Source organism: Chiloscyllium plagiosum, unplaced genomic scaffold, assembly GCF_037043375.1.
Source record: "Chiloscyllium plagiosum isolate Xiang-an unplaced genomic scaffold, Cpla_swu_hap1 HiC_scaffold_32, whole genome shotgun sequence".
Taxonomy (NCBI): Eukaryota; Metazoa; Chordata; class Chondrichthyes; order Orectolobiformes; family Hemiscylliidae; genus Chiloscyllium; species Chiloscyllium plagiosum.
Genome location: NW_028270170.1, coordinates 18,760,389 through 18,782,978, shown reverse-complemented (window position 1 = coordinate 18,782,978; position 22,590 = coordinate 18,760,389). Strand labels below are relative to the sequence as shown.

Below are 22,590 nucleotides of genomic sequence, written 5' to 3'. Positions count from 1 at the left end.
CCCTCCCCTCACTTCATCCCAGATCCAACCCTCCAACTCGGCACCACCCTCTTGAAATGTCCTATCTGCTCATTTTCCTTCACACCTATCCGCTCCAACCTATCAACATCACCCCCCACCTGCATCAATGACTTCCCAGCTATCCCACCCCCATCCACTTATTTCTGTCTCAACATTTTCCCCCCACCCACCCCACATTCCCAATGAAGGGCTTATGCCTAAAACATCAATTCTCTTGCTACTCTGATGTTGCCTGACCTGCTGTGCTTTTCCAGGGCTACACTTTTTCACTCTGATCTCCAGCATGTGCAGTCGTCTCTCTTTCTCCTACAGCACAGAATATGGAACAATGTTTGGAACAAGGGAATTAAAGGCTGGGTTGAAGAATTAGTTGAGCAGGTCAACAGGGCAAATGCTTGGGAATTTGAGAATAAATTTATTGATAGTACTGAGTAACAGGAGGAAGTAACAGAAACATTGCTGACTGTTCAAATTGAGGGAAACCATAGGAGTTGGCACAGTTGACAGATTGACCGTGAGATGAGCGAAATTAAATTTTAAATAATGATTTAAACATCAATATTTTGCTGACATCTTTTGGCCATTTTGATTAATATCATATATTTCCCTCTGTTTTATCTATTTGCTACACTATCTTCAGGCGAGGGGTTAGCTTTCAATACACCAAATTTTATCATCTCATTTTTAGAGAATATCGACTTTTAGTGGAGTTTTGTGAAAGTTAAAATTTCCCTCAGTTAAATTTGAAGATGGATCTGACTGATGCATTTACATTTTGTTAAAAATGGATGATTTAGGGCAAAAAGCAGTGTTCCCATTCTTGGAGATGTTATCAGGCTGGTTCTTGCCCCCCCAAGTGGTTCAATATAAGAAGCAGGAATTCATTCACTAATATGACTATTTGATCTAGGGATGATATTCGATATTCATAATAAATTGTTAATTGCTGGCTTTGTACATCAATTTGTTTGCAATTTCAGGGGGAAAAGAATCTGACATGAAGCTATTACTTTGTGATCATATGGCAGTGATCTTTTTGTTTGCCCTACTATCTGTAATTTAACATAATTTTCACCAAATTTTCAATTACAAATTTCTTCAAAGTTATTCCTCATTGGGAGAGAAAGTTGCTATCAAAGGTTTTGGATTTAAATTCAACTTTAAAGCTTCATAAAAACATCTTCACAAGCAAAATAAGAGATCAAAAATTAATTTTCAAGCAAAACTAATTCCAAGTCTGAAAATGTGTTTAATTTGTAGATGATGTGTCAGAGAATACTGAAAATACAGATGCAGGTGATTATTCCTGTGCAGCTGAATCAGAAACAGAGCAAAAGCAAATGACTGAGGAAAAATCTGTAAGTAACTTCTGTAGCCCAGAGGCACCTGGCAAAGTCATTGCAGTTGAGAACTCCTTACAACTTGCTGCAGAATGGGTAAATAAACAAAATTGCCCTGCTGGGAACAAACTTTTCACTGACAGAACAATGCCTTTGTCAGAAAAAAGTGTGCTCGAGAAAGATGCTGATCTGTTGGACAGTAATGAAAAGTTGAATCAGAAAGTTTCAAACCAAATGGTTAAAGATGAAACTGATTTTCAGACAAGTGTAACTCAGTCTAAGAATTCATCAGTTCCAGAGGCATCCAGGAGGAAAAGCCAGAGAATCATGAAAGTCAGTGAATGGTTATCCACCATTAATGTTGATGAGGTGGCAACTCTTGCTGTCGAATCTAATCCATGTGACCAGAACGTTGAGTCAGATTCCTTAGCAGAAAGAGTGAGTCCTGCATCTGAGGAAGGAACTTCCAGTGCAGAAGATACTGAAAATGTTAAAAATGATCATCTTTCCTCTTTCAAACACACACGAATGCCAAAAACAGTTCCAACTGATGTTAAAAACAAAGTCTTTGTGAAAACCTATAAAAGAGACAAGCGAAAAAGTGTTCCAGTCAACTGGAGTTTTAATTCTGACAGTAAGAATGATGATTTAACTCCTCACAGAGAAGGTGTCTTTATCGGTTGCAATAAAACTCAAAAAACAAAAAGAAAAAGCAATAGACTAAACCCTGAAGACTTTATAAAGAGGGCTGTAAATGATGAAAATAACCATGATAGTGATGTTCAGAATGCAAGTAATGAAATTGACCCCAAAGAGAATGTCCCTGAATCTAAGGACATCGAAACTGAGGCAAGTAAAGAAATATTAGATGAGTCATCTAATATCAAACAAATTGACAAACTAGTTATTACTACACCACCCAAGGTCGCAATTAGTAATGATGTAGTAGTGGAAGATGCTGAGCAAAATGTGCAGCAGCTCAAGTTGGAGTTATGTAAGACAGATGGTGAGAGCAAGAAAAAATTGAACAAAAGTTTGGGGAGAAAAGGAAAAAAGTCATCAATAAATCAGACTAAAAAAAGAACTAAACCTTTGCAGCTGGTTAATCACATTGTAAGAACTGACAGAAGTCCGAGAAGCGACCCAATTGTTTTGAATGAGAACAAGATTGATAGTTTCCCAAGCAGTGAAGAAGTGAAGGTTGAACTAGAAACCAGGATTACTAGAAGAAGCAACAGATTGAAATTACTGGATGAAGAGTTGATCATGCAAGACAAAAACAAAGGGAAGAAATCTAAATTGACCAGGTCGCATTCAATCCTCTCACCTTGTACAAGCTGTGCCCCTTTTGCAGAGCCTAGTGAGAAAAATACTGATGTTGGAATGGTGTGTGCAGAAAGTGAGAATTTATCAAATCAGGATATTATAGTTCAAGCTTGTAAGGACCATGTACCAGATGCTGACAATTCACAGCAAGAGTATGGAGCTTCTCATGGATCACTTGCAAAATCTGTTGTACAAGAGTTTGAAGGCAGTGCTGTCCATCAACAATTAAAGGACTGCCACAAAGCAGCAGAAACTGAGGATGCTGCAGTGTCAGCTGAACATCCATTATGTTCTGATCATTCCTCATTCATTGCAGTATCTGACAGACACTCAAAGGGTTCAAGTTCAGAAGCCAGCTTGTTACTACTTGCCCCTCAACCAGTTCATGGGGAAAAACCTAGTGACCCACAATTACATTGCAGTTATGTGGGTAAAGGTGAAGTGACTCCATGTGGAAGTCATTCCAGAGTAGGAACTATAATTGGTAAAGCAGACAGCAGAGAAGATGTTTCTATCAAACAACAGACAAGTTCAAAAGAGACAAATGAAGACAGTGAAGTAGACACTGAACTACTTCTAAAGTCTTTCAGGTTATCAAAACGAAGATCATTCATTCTTATGCCAGCCACAGAGTATCAGGCTGCACAAAATGCATGTGCAACAGCTCCAGATACCAAGAGTCTTGATAATATAGCAGCTTCTAATTCGGAGGAGATCAATACAGAAGGTACAGTAATCAGAGACACTGATGGAAGTGATGCACCTCCGGAACTGGGGAAAGTTAATTCGGATAAAATTGACTCTCCGATTCGAGATGCTAAGATTGCCAATGATGATAAAAGTGAACCTTGCACATCTGAGTTAGACAACGTACAGCAACTATCGAATCGGGAGAATTGCAATTCTGTAGAAATTGTGCCTCCAACTGCGTCAAATGTTGGATTGCCTCTTTCGCCTGTACTTCCACAGTATGTCCAGGAGGTGGTGCCTCCATCAAGGAGCAGATTGAAGGGAAAAAGGAACACCAGGTTACTCAGACGAAAAGGATCAAATTGTAGTAGCTCACCAGTTACTACAGAGAAAGAAATAGTTGATTCTGATAGATCAAGCGAGGCCAAAGCTAATGAGCACTTCAATAGCAATGCAAAAGACAATTCATGGTGTATAAAAACCACAATACAAGTCAAAAACAGAGGCCTAGAAGTAGCTGTCAGCCAGGAGGCTCAGCACAATGTCTTAAGCACTAGACTTAAATCCAGTGCCCAACCGGAGTCTGAATTATTGTTTTCAGCAAGAGATCTGCTTGGGCAAGAAGCAAGTGAAAAAGATAATTGTCAAGAAAATACTTTGGAAAAATTGTCAAAAGAGAGAGAATTTTATAAAACTAGAAACATACTTCACAATGGTCCCTTAGCTGTCAAAAACACCACAGAAAACAAGTTGGATAACTCGACTGATGTTGCAAGATGCCACTCTCTGCCAACATTTATGAACGCGGAACAAAGCACACCTGTCAAAAATAAAACTAGTGAGAACAAATGTCCACAGAATTCACAGATATCTTCCATAACTCCTGATGGGCTGCTGGACGGTGCTAAAGGAAGCCGAAATAACATCAGTACAAAAAGTGTGGATGAACTGGATGAAATGCAAAGTAATTATGAGTTGAGAGAGCGTGAAGAACAACTGAGACAGCATGAAGTTGCAAAAGAGAAACCGAATGAGAGGAGCTCAACACAAGATCAACTTCGAGGCCGGAGGAAGCGACCAGTTAAACTATCGACTTCCGAATCTGAAACGAGTGATGAAGAACTGCCGTGTTTTCAGATCTTTGGATTGAACAGATCGCGATCAAATGCTCCAACTGCGTCAGAAAGCCCCTCAGTTACAGGATGTCTGTCTTTAAAAGACTCACTCGTGCAAGCCTTTTCATTGCCCAACAGCAGCACAGAAGTTAAAAAAACTGATTATACTGAAGCAAATAAATTGCAAGAAAATGTAGGTAGCGAAGGCTGTCTCAAAAATGAATGCCTTTCCCCAAGCCAAGAATCTGGAGAGTCTCCTGATCTGTTCTCTTCTCAGTCTGATGGTTCATCCCTTGATGCCAGTCCCCAACCAAAAATGAGCAGTCAGACTCTGAAACAAATAAATGCTTTAAGTGCTGCTGAATTGGAAAATCGAGAAGAGAAACATTACAGCACAGTTGAAGAAACAGTGGGAGCTCCATGTCTGCAGCCACCGTGTTTGGGTATGGAAATTAATGGTAATTTTGGGAAAACGTTTTTGTTTTAATGTGAGTTGATCCACAAAATGACTGCAATTTAATGTTTCAACATGGGACAAAGTTTAAGATTGAGACAGATAGATTCCTTATCAGTAGGCGAGTCCAGGGTCATTGGGAAAAGGTAGGAAAGTACATGTGAGGAATGTTGGGTTAGTCCATGATGCTATTGAATGGCAGAGCAGGCTCAAGGGGTTCAACAGCCTATTGCTATTGGTGTTCTGATTTTAAATTCTGTTGGTTTACTAATTGACTAGGAAATTCGAACCAATTTTAAGACCATGGTTTCTAGTGAACAAGAAAATGTAAATGCCCAAAAATACTTTGGCAAAGAAACATAAACTGAATCATTATCATTTTAATCAGAATAATATTTCAAGGTCAATTGTGGTCATTGTGCTCTTTTTAAAAAAGAGCATTTAAGACGACCAGAAATATTATGTTCCAAATCTGGTGTGCCCTGACACTGCAAGCAGCACCACTTCATATTAACAAGTCAATTTTTCATTGTGGTATGTTCTAGTTGTTTGTTAGTAGGGGGCTATATGTGTGCAGGAATTTGCATTTGACTATGTCCAAGATGTGTTACAGGTTTAGCAGTAGTCTTAATTTCTGCATTTTATAGTTTAATTGTTAATGGCACTGAAGTTCCAGTATTTTTACTGTTCATTTGATTTCTGCATTCATTATCTGATACTTTTTTGCCTTTGCGATAAGGAAAATTTGGGTGTAACTATCAAATTAGTTGATCGACCTGGACGAGCAGGATTGTGAGTAGAACAGGTTCCTAGATCTCCTAATAGGACTTGAAAGAGCTGATAGTTCTGGAAGTGGAAATAAAAGTAGGACAATTACTGGGGATGATCCAAAGAGGATCAGAGGTAACGCTAGAGTTTGGAATAGTGTATCTCTTAAGGTGAATACAGATCAGTGTTCAAAATAAATTTCAATAAACTTAAGAGGGGGAGAATTCAAAGAACTGGTCAACTTTGTAAGGCAAATTGCTATTAATTGTTTATATCATATCCCATGTATTACATAACCGGAAGTGCTGAAGAATACTTATTTTGGGTTGAAAATGGGGCTGAAGGGTGGTGGTGAAGAATGCAGTCTGTGATGCTTTGCTTCAGTTAAAACATTGGAGCATTAGATTTGATTTTGGGATCTGAGTTGAAACACTTGGAAACCATTGCTCAGGAAGGGGGTATTTGATTAATTGATCTCCTTTTCCACACCTAAGCTTTAGCATGAAGGCGCAGATTGTAATAATCTTGGTTTCTCAACAATGTTTGCCAACAGAAGGTCAGAACATACCTGGTAATGGTAGTGAAGCCAGCCATACAGATGACTCCTCTCCAGAGAGTGAGATTCTAACCACACAGGTAAAATATAATGTTATAAATTGATATCAAAATAAAAGGTTGAAATGTGCCATGAGAAAAATCTTATTGCAGACAATTAATTTTTTTTTTTACAAAGTACAAGAGTTGAGATTTGTGGTAATATTTTCCCACAAGACTGATCTGTAGAATTGACCTATTATTTGAAAACTGTCATGTTCCTCCTACATTTTTAAATTGTTGGGTAACAACAAAATTGAAATAAGATGATTTAATAATATTTTAGAATATGATGGTTACTGTGCCACTTTGGACCAGCAATGTACTGGTCAGGGTTAACTGGCATCACATAAATCAATGTCCAAGCGTAATTGCTCAGTTACCATAAGGGTTAGCTCCAGATTTCTCAGAGCCCTATCTTTCAAATTTTGTCTGCAGTTATCAGCCTCCCTTGTGACATTAAGTAGGGTCAAAATCATAATGGTGTAATTTTTGCCTCGTCAGTTGAAAGTGGGTTTGGTGCAGCAAGTAGTCTTAGCTTGTAGTATGCGTTTATCATCTAAATCCAGTACTTAAAAGAAATTAGTTGATTTTTAGGCAAAAAACACTTTTTTAATGAGGTCTGTCATCAGTCTTGCATTATGATTAAAAATCCTCCATATAAATTTGGAGCTATAAAGATCAGAACTAAGTGTCTTTTACCATTATAATTGAGTCGAAGTTGAGTTGTTTAAAATATTTTGAAAATAACAAGCTACATTTAAGTAACATTGTTATTTTTTTAAACAAGTTTTATTTCAACTGGAGACTTCTTGTTTTACATTCCAAGCAAAGACGTGCAATACAAGATAACATCAAGAAACTTGAACGTGAAATGGCTGTGCTTGAGGCAGTCCTGGATGAACGTGGAAGCCAAGACTCTGAGCACATGCTGTCAATGAACCACTTAGAAGGCTGCCCAGAGTTAACTGAACACGATGGGAATGCAGGTAGTTCATTTGTTTTTCAAAAAGTAAAGTTCATGAAGTTACAAAATCTGGAGGTGAGATTTATTCCATTGTTTTTGTGCAAATACTTTCTCTGACTCTTAGCATGAATATTAACAGAGGAAAATGCACTACTTTAATTGGATTGTTGTAAATTAGGTTTGCAAAATCTTTTGGAGCTGTGCCTTTTAAGGCAAGTCAGAAGAGGTGATGTGGCCTGTTCCATTGTCTATCTAACAGTAAATCTAGGTGATTTTGCAATATCTTAGAGCGAAACATGAGCAGAGTTAATATTTAGAATATCACATTGTAAACAATTGTGCTTTAAGATGTCCATTTAATTCCAAGATGATAAGAGAATTGAGCGCTCTGACATTTCTGTTTGGATGTGACATCCATGTGATTCATGTTGTCATGGGGAAAGATGTAGAGGAAATCCAGTTTTTGAGATCCAATTCAAAGCTTCCCTGCAAATCAAATTATATGATCAACAGCAATTTTGATATGGTCAGCAAAGAAAAGAGGCTGATGAACTTTGTGAACTGCGAGAGCTAGATGCCAGGGAGAGAGATTTCCGCAGTCATTTAAGGATTTCACTGGAATGGAGACATGGGAGAATAATCGTCAGAAGTAGTGAATTTGTAAATGACTCAAGATGAGGGAAGCACCTGGAAGTTATTACATGACAAAGCAATTTTGGAAACACTTTTCTTACAGAAGATGGGAAGCTTGTGTGACGTGAATTAAACTTTGTTCATATTACATGTTGGTTAGTGTTTAATTTGAAATCTAACTTTTCAAGACTGATTGGCCAACTATGTTAGTTTCCAATCAATCATATCATAGTTCATACATGATATGAATTTGCAGTCTGTTTTTTTTTCCCAACAGTTGCATAATTGCTTCAGAACAGGAGCAGTCATGTGTGTGATGGTAGAAGAGAGAGCAGGATACAATGAAGCATCATTTTGTTAAATTTGCAAACTGGTTTAATTACAATCTTTCACCATTAGAATACAATTTAAACCTGTAATTAAAACCTATAATTAAAATTTAGTCAAACTACCCTTTAGATAAGCTGCAACTTTTCACCGTCAGTTTCCACTCGTTCCAATAAGAACTGTTGCTGACTCTGCAGAACCCGAACCCAGAATAGAACCAGCCAGTTTAAAAATTAAATTGCTCTGACCTCATCTCGTTTTAATACTGAAGATTCTAATCTAATTTTAAAGCTCACTATTTTCTTTTAGTATGGAATTCCTGGAAAGATTTAACATGCACATTATTTGGAATAAGTTTAAGGAAATAACTTTGAAATTAAATCTCACTTCAACAGCGATATTATTCACATGAGAGAGAATTTTCAGAAGAGTGTTTATAACGAAATGGGATTAAATTGCTTGCCCCAAACACCCTTTTACTGACCTACGCTGCGATAGAGCTTGCATTGATTTATATTGAGAGCACCAAAAGCTAATCTATTATTGCTTTGAATATACTTTGTCTGTTTTTTTTCCTCTTCTGTTCTTTTTACTTAGGATGCTAAGTGCTTGCAGAATGTGGTTCTGTAGCTAAATGTTATTTGTGTGCAAATTTCTCACTGAATCTTTACATGCATTGAATTCCTGGGGCATCCCATCTAAGCATTTCCTGTCCTTGCCTGAGGGAGCACTATCTGAATTAAAGCAGGGGTGCATGACATTGATCAGAAGCAAGTACCCTTAATGACTTGTTTAATTTTTGGAGCACTGAGATTTCTTTAATCGCAGTTGGAAGATTGAATCAGCTCAGTTCAGTATGTTCTGAAAATCACATCTGCAATCATTTCACATCTGCACTTTGTTTTTAAATGGTGATTTTCATGCGCATTTTTCCTAAAAAAAAATCACATTTCGATTTTTGCAGTCTGTTCTGACTTTTATTAAGTTGAGAAGTTAATCTGCGTTAGCGCCTTTCTGTTGTTAAAAGGTTCTCTAGTTTTTGTTGTAAATTTACTGCAGAAACCAAACAAATGATGGTATTGACATTTTACAAGTTTCAATTGAATTCCATCTGGCGTTAGTGAAACTATTGCATGCACATACTAGCAACCAAACTTGTGATATTGGATGTGACTTTTGACTTCACTACTTACAATCAAGTGGGTGACTACATATGTGCAGTCCATAAGAATTCCATTTGTTTTTATCAAAAACATATACGACTGTTTAACACGAGATCTTAAACTGTTTGCAAAATGCTATTCCATCACAGTCTCGAGTTCTTAACTGCAAAGGCATTTCACAACTGACAGTTTTTACTTCAAGTTATTACCGCAAGACTGTAAAAGTAATGCAGTCTTGTACTGGTTACATCTGTGATATGACACATGATTTGTGTTTTCATCCAGAGTTTTGAAAATCAAGGGTTTCTGGTTACAGCCCATCACTTTAAACTTAAGACCCGAAATATTTCCCCAGTGAAAAATCAGGAACAATTCAGCATACTGTAAATCAAAGCTACTTTACAATACATGGGTTATTCAGACTGTGATTCTGGGTTTACTCAATGCTTCCACCACTACTTCCATCCTTTCCCTGTCCTCTCCTTGAATTCTGAATTTCTTACTTAATTTTGAAGGTTATATTTTTCCATTGATTTTCAGTGTTTATGTATAACGAGACACTACTTCACTGTGGTAAATGACTTTCTGTAAGTTGTTGGCTTCTTGCACTTTCATAGTGAGAGCTGTGTACCTTTCTTGGAGAATTCAGACCCTCTTATAACTTTGTTTTCTCCCTTGATGGGTTTTTACGTGGCTCTTGAACCATTCACCTTGGTCGAGGACAATGAAACATCTTCATTGGAAAATATTGAGGAGTTAAAGTACTTAATCTGATGGTGGAGGCTGCAAATTCTTAGATATTACAGGTAGCAACAGGTTAATGTTGATCAGTTAGTCAAACCATCATAATCTACTGGGTGGAGTTTTGAATTATTTATGCTGATTGATTCTTTATAATCCTTACAGTGGAGCATAATTGGTCCTGGGTGGAACTTCAGAAGCATAAATGAAATTCTGGCATTTGTTTAAAACTTTACATATCTGGACACAAACTGGCTGAGTTACATAGGTTGCTTCAATGTTGTAATTTTGTGTAAGAATAAATAAATATAATTTAAAAACCCCTTCTCTATGTTAACAGTGAGTGCTGGCTTTCATCAGGGGCACACAGAAAACTTGCAAAGCAGATCAACATGTCTTCCAGTTGCTGAAGCCCTAAATACAAGTGTAACCTTTATGCATGAGGACAAAGAGGAGTCTGAATGGTAAAATATTACTTTTACAAATCCAAATGATGATATGCTTGTTTTAAATCTGCATACATTTCCTGACTAAAAGTACAACATGCAGACTCTGAATATGTTTACAGTGTGAACCCTTGTTCTTGTTTCTCCCCTCAGACTGGACAACCTAAATTATTGCTGTTTTTTTTAAAAGTTCAGTTTAGCAACAAGCTGGTCACCATCTGAAGGTGATGGCCACATTCTTTTTTGGGTTGTATGAGTATTACTTATCACCTTTCTGCCCAAGTGTGTGAAGTTGTCCTGTGGTATTGTGGGGAACATTTAACATTGTATGATTGGAAAAAATGGCCAACTCTCAAATTTTCGATCAGCAAGTTAAATAGAACTGTGGCAAAAGGTCAGAAACAGCTTTCGGGACCAGGCTGAACGTAAACAAACTCTACAAGCTTGATAAACCTTCAATAATCTTCATAACAGTTCTTCGTATCTTTTGAACTGCAGATTTTAACCTAAACAAAATGCTCGTACAACAAAAATAGAGTTATAGAATGACACAAATGATGACTATTTTGAAAAACCAATAACTCAAAAGTTCAGTACTACAGATTTCATATATTTCATGATAATCTATAATTTCTCAGCATATTTTAAAGTATATAATGTTACTGTTTTCTTTGTAAAGGTGTGAAAAACTTGGAGAGTGTTGGGATCCTTTGGTTTCTCCCTCATTTTTTTTAGCCAGAAAAGCTGCATGTGATATTTCTTTTAATGACGATTGAATGTTTTTCAGTTCAAGGTTGTTTCTGAATCTTGTTATAAGTGTTGAGTTTGCTGTCACAGATCTCTGCTAATTAAAATCTGACTCAGCTGCATGGATGTGATGTACTTCTGTATCTGAGGAATTGTAAATTGTATTGACGATTGTTGTGCTTATAACAAGATGATTTTAAATTGCTGCTTCTGTTCTTTGCCAGCCCAAAGTTGCTTGGGGGTTTGGAATTTAAACAAATACCAGAGAAACTTCAGGCAGTGAATGACTTGCTGAACCAATTCCAAGCTAAAGCTGGATCTAAAGATGAAATGATCGATTCTCCAAATGCAGCACAGAAGAAAGAGAAGACAAAGATGCACGTAAACCCAAATTGCGAAGGTATTTCTCATGTCAAGGAAAGCAAACAGTCAAAATATCCACAAGTGTTTGCATTAGAGTTTGGTGGTGGGACCCTATCAATATGTTTTCTCTGCTTTAAAAGTACTGCAGAAATTTAACACAATTCGTGTAATGCACAAAGATCTGCCTTAGAATGGAGAAAACTAACGTGCCATAGTCTGCAAGCTTAGTGTTATTGTCTTGATATAATGCACCTGATTCTTAAGTGTGTTTGTCCTGAAGAGTTCCACCCAGCTGAGTTTGTAACAGTTAATGATTTTGCAGGAATTTGGTTATTCCCTCTTGTTTACATGTGGAGGTTGAACAAAAGAAGAATGGATAATTTATTCTCAATTTTCCAGTGGTTAACCTAGAATGACACTTTCTTTTTTTCTACCTTTTTTTTTTAACCGGGGTCCAATGTGGACTATTTACACTGAGGTGACCTACTGTAGCAAAAAAACAGTGTGCAACATCACTGGAAGAGTTTTACAAGACAGTGATCAAAAGCTAGAACTGCAGAATTTCCTGAGGAAACTGTTCGAATATTTGAATGTGCTGTTACTGTGGTTTGCAAATATTTTAGTGACATTTCCCACTGCTACAGGTGTAAGCATCCCCAAGGGATGAGGAACAGTGAATCATGTACCTGGTTTCCTGCGTGGTGAACCATCTTGCCTATATTTCTTCCTGACCCACATTCTGGCAGACAGACTAATTAGGTCTAAGTTTGCAGGGATCTCTTAAAAACCTTTCCACATTCTGAAAGCCCATTTCTATGGTAACATCAATCCTCTGGACCTTGAAACCAGCTGTAAATACCGATTGTTATCCTTATGCGTCCAAATCTCTTCTATCCTGGAGCGTTTAAAGCACACTGGTTGATAATCTGATGTTTTCAACACTTCTCGAATGTTGGAGACTCAGTCTAACAACTGCTAGTGCACATACTGCTGCCATTATCTCCAGTACTTTGCACCTCTTTACCAACAAATCAGTCTGGGCCACTTCAGCAATCAAAGCACCCAGACTTGCTATCTATCAAGCAGTCTTAAAGAATTGGTCCAATGACCCTTTCATTTTGCCTTTAAAGAGAGACTTCAATTGCAAAAATCTTTCAAATGTCATTGTGTTAGCAAAGATTGCTAATGTCTAGGTTCTACAACATGTAATATTGGACAAGTGGCTAATTTGTTTATTCTTCAAATTTTGATATCGAGGAACTGCTGAAAGACTGGTTGCAAATTAGTGCAGGAAAAGGGATTATGTTTTGGCATCAAAAAGTAGTTTTTCAATTTTGTCTCTCATAGAAGAAAGCCAACCTACAGAGAATGTAGCTGGCAATGCAAGTACATTACAGCCTGAAAATGAGAACACTAACAGAAAGACAACGTTGCAAAGTTCCGAACAAAGTACATCTTCACCAACTTCATCTCCTGTTTTCAATAAAACTTCAAACGCCATCAAGAACTCACTTGTAACAGTTCAAAGTAAAATGTCCTTAGTAGCCTCTGGGCTGAACAAAAATGAAAATGTAAGTTGAAGCTGTGTCGATTTTCATGTTTTTGGAAGCAAATGAGCAATCAATTCTCTTCAGATATAAACATCTAGCACCATTTAGCAGAGCTCATGTTTTTTAAAGTATTAATTTTTGGGGGTTTTTTCCCTTATACACTCCCAATTAATTGTTTTGACTGTTGATCAAAATTTCTGGTGTATTGACCCACAATGAGAAATTACTGAACTAAGCATTGGTGTTTGCAGAATTGCCTGTTAGAATAATTGAGTTCAGAGATAGTTCACTGGCTAGCGCCCTTCTCTCTATAAAAGATGATGGACGCTCGGCGAACAAATACATTCCAGATGGAATGCCTTCATATGCACCTTTGCTGATTACTGAAGTGATGAATCTTTGAAAGGCAGGTTGTGCCATAAATGCTACACCTGGTATAATTGTGGGTTGTTATTGGGTTTGGCATTGATATCTCCTAAGCTGCTGTAATTACTGGCCATGCTGGTAGTGCTCTCCACCAACCAATGTTACTATTTTTCTGTCTCAGATATGATCGAACAAAGAAAATTACAGCACAGGAATTTGCCCTTCAGCCCTCCAAGCCTGCGCCGATCCAGGTCCTCTATCTAAACCTGTCGCCTATTTTCTAATATCCCTCTGCTCCCTGCCCGTTCATGTATCTGTCTAGATTCATCTTAAATGACGTTATTGTGCCCACCCTGAACACTTCTGCTGTTAACGCATTCCAGGCACCCACCAACCTCTAAAGAACTTTTAACGCATATCTCACTTAAACTTTTCCCCTCTCACCTTGAACCCATGACCCCCTAGTAACTGAGTCCCCCAGTAACTGAACCCCCACTCTGGAGAAAAAGCTTCTTGCTAGCCACCCTATCTATACCTCATGGTTTTGTAGACCTCAGTCAGGTCCCCCCTCAACCTCTGTCTTGCTTATGAAAATAATCCTAATCTACTCAATCTCGCTTCATAGCTAGTGCCTTCGATACCAAGCAACATCCTGGTGAACTATCTCTGCACCCTCTCCAAAGCTTCCACATCCTTTTGGTAATGTGGCGACCAGAACTATATGCAGTGTTCCAAACGTGGCCGAACCAAAATCGTATATAACTATAACATGATCTGCTAACTCTTGTATTCAATAAACGTCTGATGAAGGAAAGCGTGCCTTCCTGACCACTCTCTTGACCGGTGTTGCCACTTTCAGGATACAATGGACCTCAACACCCAGATCTTTCTGTTCAATGATTTTCCCTAAGGCCTTTCCATTCGTGTATCTGTCTTGATTCATCTTAAACCCTAACCACTTCCACTGGTAACGCGTTCCAGGCACCCACCAACCTCTGTATAAAGAACTTTTCACGCATATCTCCCTTAAACCTTTCTCCTCTCACCTTGAACTCATGACCCCTAGTAACTGAGTTCTACACTCCATATGGTTCACTCAGGAATTGGATCTTCCAAAATGCATCACCTCGCATTTGCCCAAATTGAACTCCATCTGCCATTTCTCTGCCCAACTCTCCAATCTATCTACATTCTGCTGCAATCTCTTACAGTCCCCTTCACGATCTGCTACTCCACCAACCTTAGTGTCATCTGACCACCTATATCTTCCTTCTAATAATTTATGGATATCAAACAACAGTAGTCCCAACACAGATCCTTGGAACACCACTGGTCGCAGTTCTCCATTTTGAGAAACAGATGTTGAGAGGAGATGTGAGGAAAATCTTTTTGACCCAGATAGTAGTGGGCATCTTGAACTCTATGTTCTGTGAAGAGTCACTCAACGCGAAATGTTAACTCTAATTTATCTCCACAGATGCTGCCAGACCTGCTGAGATTTTCCAGCAGTTTTGATTTTTGTTTCAGGTATCTTGAACTCACTGCCTATAAGGTGTTAGAGGCAGAAACCCATGTAACATTTAAGTACTTAGATATGAAGTTGTGATGTCAAAGCATTACAAAGTCTGTGGGCCAAATGCTGGAAAGTGGGATTAGAATAGATTGGTGCAGACACTATGGGCCAAATGGCCTTTTTCGGTGTTGTAGATCTCCATGACTCTTTAACAATATCAAAGAATTATGATAGAATGCTATAGATTTGAAATGCTGAGTGAAAATGATTGTGAATTTTCAAGTTCTTGATGCTGTGGAATGAATGATGATACGAGATTGATTTGGAACTTTTCCCAGTCTTCATGGCAAAATTATGTAATAGTAACAAAGTGATTCAGGAAGCCTGAATGAGTAAGAGAAACAATACTGAGATCATTTCTGGGGAAAGAGTGCTAAAAGCTATATTGCATCCTAGATCTCACTGAAGAACAAAAAAATTCAGGCTGGACAAATTTTGAAACCCCTTGAGACACATTTTGAACTCACTTCTTAAGTTACTTTAAAATGGTATGTGTTCAATATGAGAATTCAAGGTAAGAGAAAAATATTGATCAGCATATAAAGTGTGCTGGACATCTAGCTGGTACTTGTGAATTTAGACTATTGAAATACCATCTCAGCAGAGATAGGGTTGACTTAGTCATAAGAAATCCAGTCCTGAGAGCATATCTGCTGAAGGAAGAGAAATTTACTGTCAAGAAAACTAATGACAGACACAGTGTCAATTATCAACAATGATTTGGAGGTGTCGGTGTTGGTTATCATCTAGATTGTATTAATAGGAGAACAGACATTAGACTGAGATATAGTTGATGTTTTAGAGTCTCCAAGTCACTTGTGCAAGCATTATTGAAGTAAAGCTTTGTGTTTCCTCATCTGGCTCCAGTTACCTCATTATGCAGCGGTTCCTTGGGTATATGACAGTCTCCCATTCTGTAGAGGTGTCCAAGCCAAGAAACTGCCTCCGAGTGCTGGCTATTCCTGAGCGTGATTTTGACCTGGCAGGATGCAGTCATAATGTGCTGCAGCCAATGAAGATAGACATTATTGAACTTCCTTTCTTTTTGGCAATAAGTCATTCATATTTCGCAGCCATACCCAAGGTACCAAAACATGTGCCTTACAAACCATTATCTAGGTCCTAAGGGTGAGTTTGATATTATCTTCTGTGCATTTCCGAAATCTTCAAAGATGGAACTGCTCTCTCTAGTATTGTGCATGCCTCTGTTCATGCACTGTTCTGCTCCAAAGGACAGATTGTCACTGCAGCCAAAGCAACAGAATTTGCTAAACACTTTCAGTTATTTAGTGTGATCAGGGTGGTGATATATCATCTCGTTCCATGACCACAGCTCTTTTTTTGATGTTTACAGTTGGACAGAATAAGTTACGGGCATGAGTGGTTGAGTTTTCATGTGGCTGATATTGTGGTATTGTGAGTGTAAAGGTGTTTCCTGATCAGGTCAGAATAAGTTTTTTGTCTTAGCTTTCCGTCTTCCTAAATTGTACAGCTTGCCACCTGTGCAGGCAGAATCCTTCTATATCTGGCAGGCATGCTGAAGGGCTAAGACACTGTCCCATTGCACTCTAATCTTCACACTGAAACTGTCAGAAGTGGAACCATCAAGTTGTTCACTGCAGTACATGATGTTGTGGAGAAAGGAGATAAGAGTGAGGAGCTTCACTGATTTGATTTGATTTATTTTAGTCACATGTACCAAAGTACAGTGAAACCTTTGTTTTGCGAACAATACAGGCAGATCATAGCAAGCAAGGACATACAAATCGAAGGGTGCTTAAACAGAATAAGGCATACAGGTTACAATTGCACAGGAGGTGCGCAAAGCAAGATCAGCATTAACAAGATCAAAACTATTTGAAGTTTATGGAGTCCATTCATCAGACTAATAACAGCATGGAAAAAGCTGTGTGTGTGTGTGTCAAGCTTCTGCATCTTCTGCCTGAGGTTGGAGGGGTCTTTGATTATGTTGGCAGCCTTTCCACAGCAATGGGAAGTGTAAATGGAGTCTGTGGATGTGAGGTTGGCTTCTGTGACAGTTTGGACTGTGCACACAACCTTCTATAGTTTCTTACGGACCTCAACAAACAAAGACAGCTGTGCAAATAAGTATTGGACCAACGTATGTCAAGAAATCATTTCTCTGTGATAATGAAAATCCTTGAGCAATGTTGAAATGATCAAGAGGTCACTTAGTCCTACAGCCATCAAAGTTGTTCCCCCAAAGTTGATGGTTAGTGAGGTCTGCCCCAGTGAATTAAGATATCCTGATGTGCTGTCTCCTGTCATGGATGAGTTAAATGAAAAACCCTTGATATGAACTTCAAGAGGCCAGAGTCTGCTGATCATGCAGACACTAGGCAAGGATAGATTATCAGACAAACTGTTTGAGCACAAATTCCCCTCTAGTACTACACCTTTGTGACCTTTTACCTTCTCTGTTAGAAAGTAGGCTTTATTCCACAAGCTGGGTCTGATTCAAAATCATCACATGACACAAAAACAAGAGAGGAGACTGCAATCACTACAGAAGCATCTCACTCCTTAACATTGGAAGAAAGCCTTTATTCAGTTCACATTTGAAAAACATCAGCTACTTGCAGAGCAAGTCTACCCCGAAGAATGTTTTCCATGCCAGTAGTTGTATGAATATGACATTCTCCAAACACCAGAGAAGTGTTTAGCTGTTTTGATGACCCATAACTTACTGGAATTTAATATTATGCAGAAAAGTATGTTACTTTGCATTGCATGTTCTTGTAGTGAACTTCAGAAGTTCTTTTATGTTGACTTGAGAAGGCACACAAGGCCTCAGTTTAACAACTTGTGTGAAAGACAACATCTGAGTCTGAGGACACATAGCTTAAATGAAGTCAAGTTCTATATTTGTACTGTTATACCAAGCATGCTCATGAAGCTAGAACTTGAAGGCAACTATAATAGGAATTCATTAACTCATGAGTTAATCATATACTTGTATGTCTGAACAAATGCTGACATCTTTGCTGTAGACAAGAAAGAAGTGAAAGCTATGAAACTAATTCTGAAGCCAAAATAGGTAAAGGACTAATGTTTATGTGAATGACATATTCAACAATTGAATGTGGCTGTAATCACAAAGAACTAAAATATTAAAACCCAGCATCCATGACATTGCATACTCAGTTCTGTATGCTAATATCGCTGCTGACAAAGAGATGGCATTGACAGAGTATTCCAGTTAACAATGAGATGCAATTATCTACAAGCTGTGCCACCTTTTGCTACCAGCATACCAAAATAAAACAAAGCCACAGTTGCCACAAATAATTTCTTTTGATTCTTCCCCAGGACTTATGACTCAGCACTTTCTTCACTGTCAGTTTGCCAAGAGACCTCATTTCCCGTGTGTTTATAGCATCCCTACTGTCTGGGTACAGGAAATTCGGCCCAATAAGTCCACACTGACTCTCCAAAGAACATCCCACCCAGACTCATTCCCTTACCCTGTCCATGTGATCCTAATGTAATGGCTAATCCACGTAATCTACACATCTCTGAACACTATGGACAATGTAGCATGGCCAATCCACAGAACCGGCATATCTTTGGACTGTGGGAGGAAGCTAAAGCACCAGGAGGAAACCCACACAGTCACGGGGAGAATGTATGGAGTTTGCACAGCCAGTCACCCAAAGGCAGCAGCGCTAATCACCTAGCCACCATTAATAAAGATCCTGGAACTTTGATATTTCATAGAGTAGATTATCTTATTGCCCCAGCCTGATGCTTTTATAAATGTGGACCAGACAGTTCATGTGCATTTTTTCAGAAAACAACCTTGTGATGATACTATGGCTTTAAGAGTTGTATTTTATCCTTTCATTTTTTTAAGAGGGACTGAGACAGTGCCACCGGGTAGTCTGCTCCAAGCCAATAAAATAAACAGCTTGTTGTGGACTTGTTTTTTTTAAAACTTGGAACAATAGAAGCAGCCTGAATGGGTGGAGTCAGGCTCCCACAGTACCAGAATTTTGGTTTTAGCTTTTAGCAATTGCTGGGCTCTTGAGATTGGATGTGGAAGCTGTTATTGCCCTCTGCATTGCAGCTAAAAGCGGGAGTTCTGTCTGCTGTGAGAGTTGCATGTGAGACAGTTTATTTTACTACATTTGCCTTTGCCAAGGGTGTATTTATGGGATGTTACTATATTGGAGCAGTTGCCCTTTAGCAGTCAAATAATATATTGTTCTGTTGTGCAATAGAGTTAAAGTTATATCGATTCTTCTTTCTTTTGTTTGTATTTTAACTACAGGGTAAGAATGAGGTGTGTTCTGCTTAAAGCTGAGCAGTGTAGCTAATCAATTTACATCTGGAACACAGCAGCTTACATTGCCTTTAAATAAGGTAAAAGTTAGGTCTAGACTGTCTCCTTGTTATATTTGAAAGGGGTTTAGTCTAGTCCATAACTTCCAATTACTTTCCATGTCCAGTGGAATTATCCATTTGACAGTTATGAGACTGAAAGAAAGTTAATTATACAAGAACTGAACTAAGTCAATGGTTAACAAAAATTACTTGTATGTAAGTGGGTCTTTTTATTTTTGCTGATTTCAGGTGTTGGTTGAAATGTTTGCAAGAAAAACAGGGGCCGCGTTTCACAGTACTTTTTCGTCCAGCACAACTCATGTCATCATGAAAACAGGTATAGTATTATTTTGCTGGCTGGACATTTTCTTGAATCCCAGCAAGAAGGTCAATGTTTTGAAGTAGGGTAACTTAGAATCTGCAACACATAAATGGGCCATTTGTCACCAAACGGTCAATGCCAGTTCTATATTTCTTTCATGCCTCCTCCCACTCTGACCTGTTACCATACTCCCATGTTTTTCTAGTTTCTTCTCTTCCTTTGAATATAATAATTATTTTAATTGAAATTCTTGTATGGATATGACCTTCTCCAAGTAATAATATTCAATCTTTTCAGAAAAAGCATCCCATCAAGTTTTTGAAGTGTTCACCTCAATTCTATCAATACTTTGGTTGCACTTGTACCAAAAACAGGTTCCTAATGTTTGTTTAGTTACTGTGTTATTAGGATCCCAGTAAAATCCAAATTTGATATGGCAAAACATTGAAAAGCAACTTATTGAGGCTGTTGATAGATTATAAATTTAGTTGATCCAACTTGATTAAGGTTACTTATTTTAAAATAGAAATATAAGGTGTTACAATTCAGTGCAAGTTGTGACCCTGCTAACGAAGAAGAAAATAAATAAGAGAGATCAACTACAAATGTACTGGAAGTTTTATGTTGAAAACTATTAATTTATTACCTTAGCCAAACTCTCAAGTTAATTCTATGTTTATTTACTAATTTATATTTTAGATACAGATCTAGTTTGTGAGAGAACACTGAAGTACTTCATGGGAATAGCAGGGAGGCGATGGGTCGTCAGTTATCAATGTAAGCACAATTTAATAAAAACTCTGCCATAAATTTGATTACCAACTGCATTTGTGTGCTGGGTCCGGTTACCATGAATTAGGTGACTGAATTCAAAGAAAGTTTAAAAGTTCATAATTGACTTTACCCAGAGAGTGGTGGGGGCATGGAATGCGCTGCCTGTGGGACCTTTAAGCAGCAATTGGATAGGTACATGGATGGAAGCTTAAGCTAGGACAAATGTTCGGCACAACATCGTGGGCCGAAGGGCCTGTTCTGTGCTGTATTGTTCTATATTCTATATTCTATAAGTGCAAATGAAAGTGACCCACTGAAGTCCCAAAGTACTTCATTAATTAAATACAGAAGTGATGATTCTTCAAAAATAATAGGATGTTTGCACAACAATATCCTACAAGCAGCAAGGAGATAAATGACCAGTTAACTTGTTCTGTTGATCTTGTTTAAAGGATAGGTTCTCGCTTGAACTCCTGCTCTTCAAATAGTTCCAGCGAATCTTTTGTGTTTACCTGTGAAAGTACAGGATCCTTCAGTTTAACTTCCTTTCTAAAAGACAGCAGTATTTGATAGTATAGCATTACTTTAGCTCTGCATTTGTATGTCACCTTAGGTTATCAGAGATGGAAATGTGTTGCTGGAGAAGCGCAGCAGGTCAGGCAGCATCTAGGGAACAGGAGAATCGACGTTTCGGGCATTAGCCCTTCTTCATTAGTCTTTCCTGAAGAAGGGCTAATGCCCGAAACGTCGATTCTCCTGTTCCCTAGATGCTGCCTGACCTGCTGTGCTTCTCCAGCAACACATTTCCATCTCTGATCTCCAGCATCTGCAGACCTCATTTTCTCTTCACCTTAGGTTATCAGCTTAACTCTGGAGTTGAGACCATGAGTTAAAGCCATGACTTTGTGAACCAATGACATTTCTTCCACTGATCCAAGACTTAACACCTAGAGATCAGTTTTGTGAAACCATGGCAGCCTCTCCAATTGAAAGCCATTGTCATTAAATGCCTAACGTGACCAACATTTTTACTAAGATTTTATCATGCTTGTAAAATTACTGCCGCAATTTATTTTCAGGGATCATTGAATGTTTCAGGAAAGGCATGGTGATTGATGAGGTATGTTTGTATTTTTTTTCTACAGAAAATATTTTTTCATCACCAGATTAAAAACTATAATAATTTTGGTCAAGTGGAAGTTAGTGCATCAAAGTTTAAAACATTTGCAAATATCATTGTACATTTGTTGAAGCTGATGGTATTTCTAGTGTGTTAACTTTGATCATTCCCAGTCCAGTGATATTGAATATTAACATTCATTTTTGGCTGAAGGTATTTGTTTACTGAGGAAATTCAGAATTTCAAACAAAATTTAACTTGAGGATTTAGGGTGGGTTAATACCTTCACTACTTAATGTTTTTAATAACCTTGAATTGGATGGATTTGTCACCCCTGTGACAAACTTAAACTATATCATTCTGCCTCCTTTATTATTCCCATTTGTATTAATATAAGATGTATAACCATATACAGTCAGAGTGCAAATTCTTCTCTCAAGCTTGAAGATCTAATCAAGTTTCCATTATTGTTTTACATTGATAAAGGCTATTCTGTTATCTTGCCTTTACCACTGTGAACCTACTGACTCCTAACTAGTCATACCTAGCACAAAGTAAGTGTTTGTTGGAAGTCAGTTATCCATGTTCTAGGTTACCTCTGCAAGAGTTCATCAGGGTATTGACCAAGGCCCAAAAACTTTCAACTATTTCATCAATGACCTTCACTTAGTCATATGGTCAGATGCAAGGGTGTTCGCTGCCAATAGCACAATGTTCAGCACGATTCACAACCTCTTAGACACTGAAGCATTGTGTCCAAATGTAGCAAGAACTGGACAATATCCAGTCTTGGGCTAACGTGAGACGAGCAACATATTGCCTTTTGACATAGAATGACATTACCAT

General features: G+C 38.1%; 1 protein-coding gene across 4 annotated transcripts in view; it reads left to right on the top strand.

The window, feature by feature from the left end:
* Positions 1–22,590, top strand: part of LOC122539881 (breast cancer type 1 susceptibility protein homolog) — an 85,460-nt gene that overhangs the window by 42,215 nt on the left and 20,655 nt on the right. For 3 of the 4 annotated variants that reach the window (XM_043675020.2, XM_087977843.1, XM_087977844.1), the window contains exons 10-18: positions 1,282–4,950; positions 6,268–6,350; positions 7,138–7,297; positions 10,480–10,603; positions 11,557–11,732; positions 13,043–13,266; positions 19,778–19,865; positions 20,550–20,627; positions 21,704–21,744. In XM_043675020.2, coding sequence (XP_043530955.2) covers positions 1,282–4,950; positions 6,268–6,350; positions 7,138–7,297; positions 10,480–10,603; positions 11,557–11,732; positions 13,043–13,266; positions 19,778–19,865; positions 20,550–20,627; positions 21,704–21,744 — 4,643 coding nt within the window. The remainder of the gene's footprint in view (positions 1–1,281; positions 4,951–6,267; positions 6,351–7,137; positions 7,298–10,479; positions 10,604–11,556; positions 11,733–13,042; positions 13,267–19,777; positions 19,866–20,549; positions 20,628–21,703; positions 21,745–22,590) is intronic. The other variant, XM_043675021.2, reaches the window with a different exon arrangement.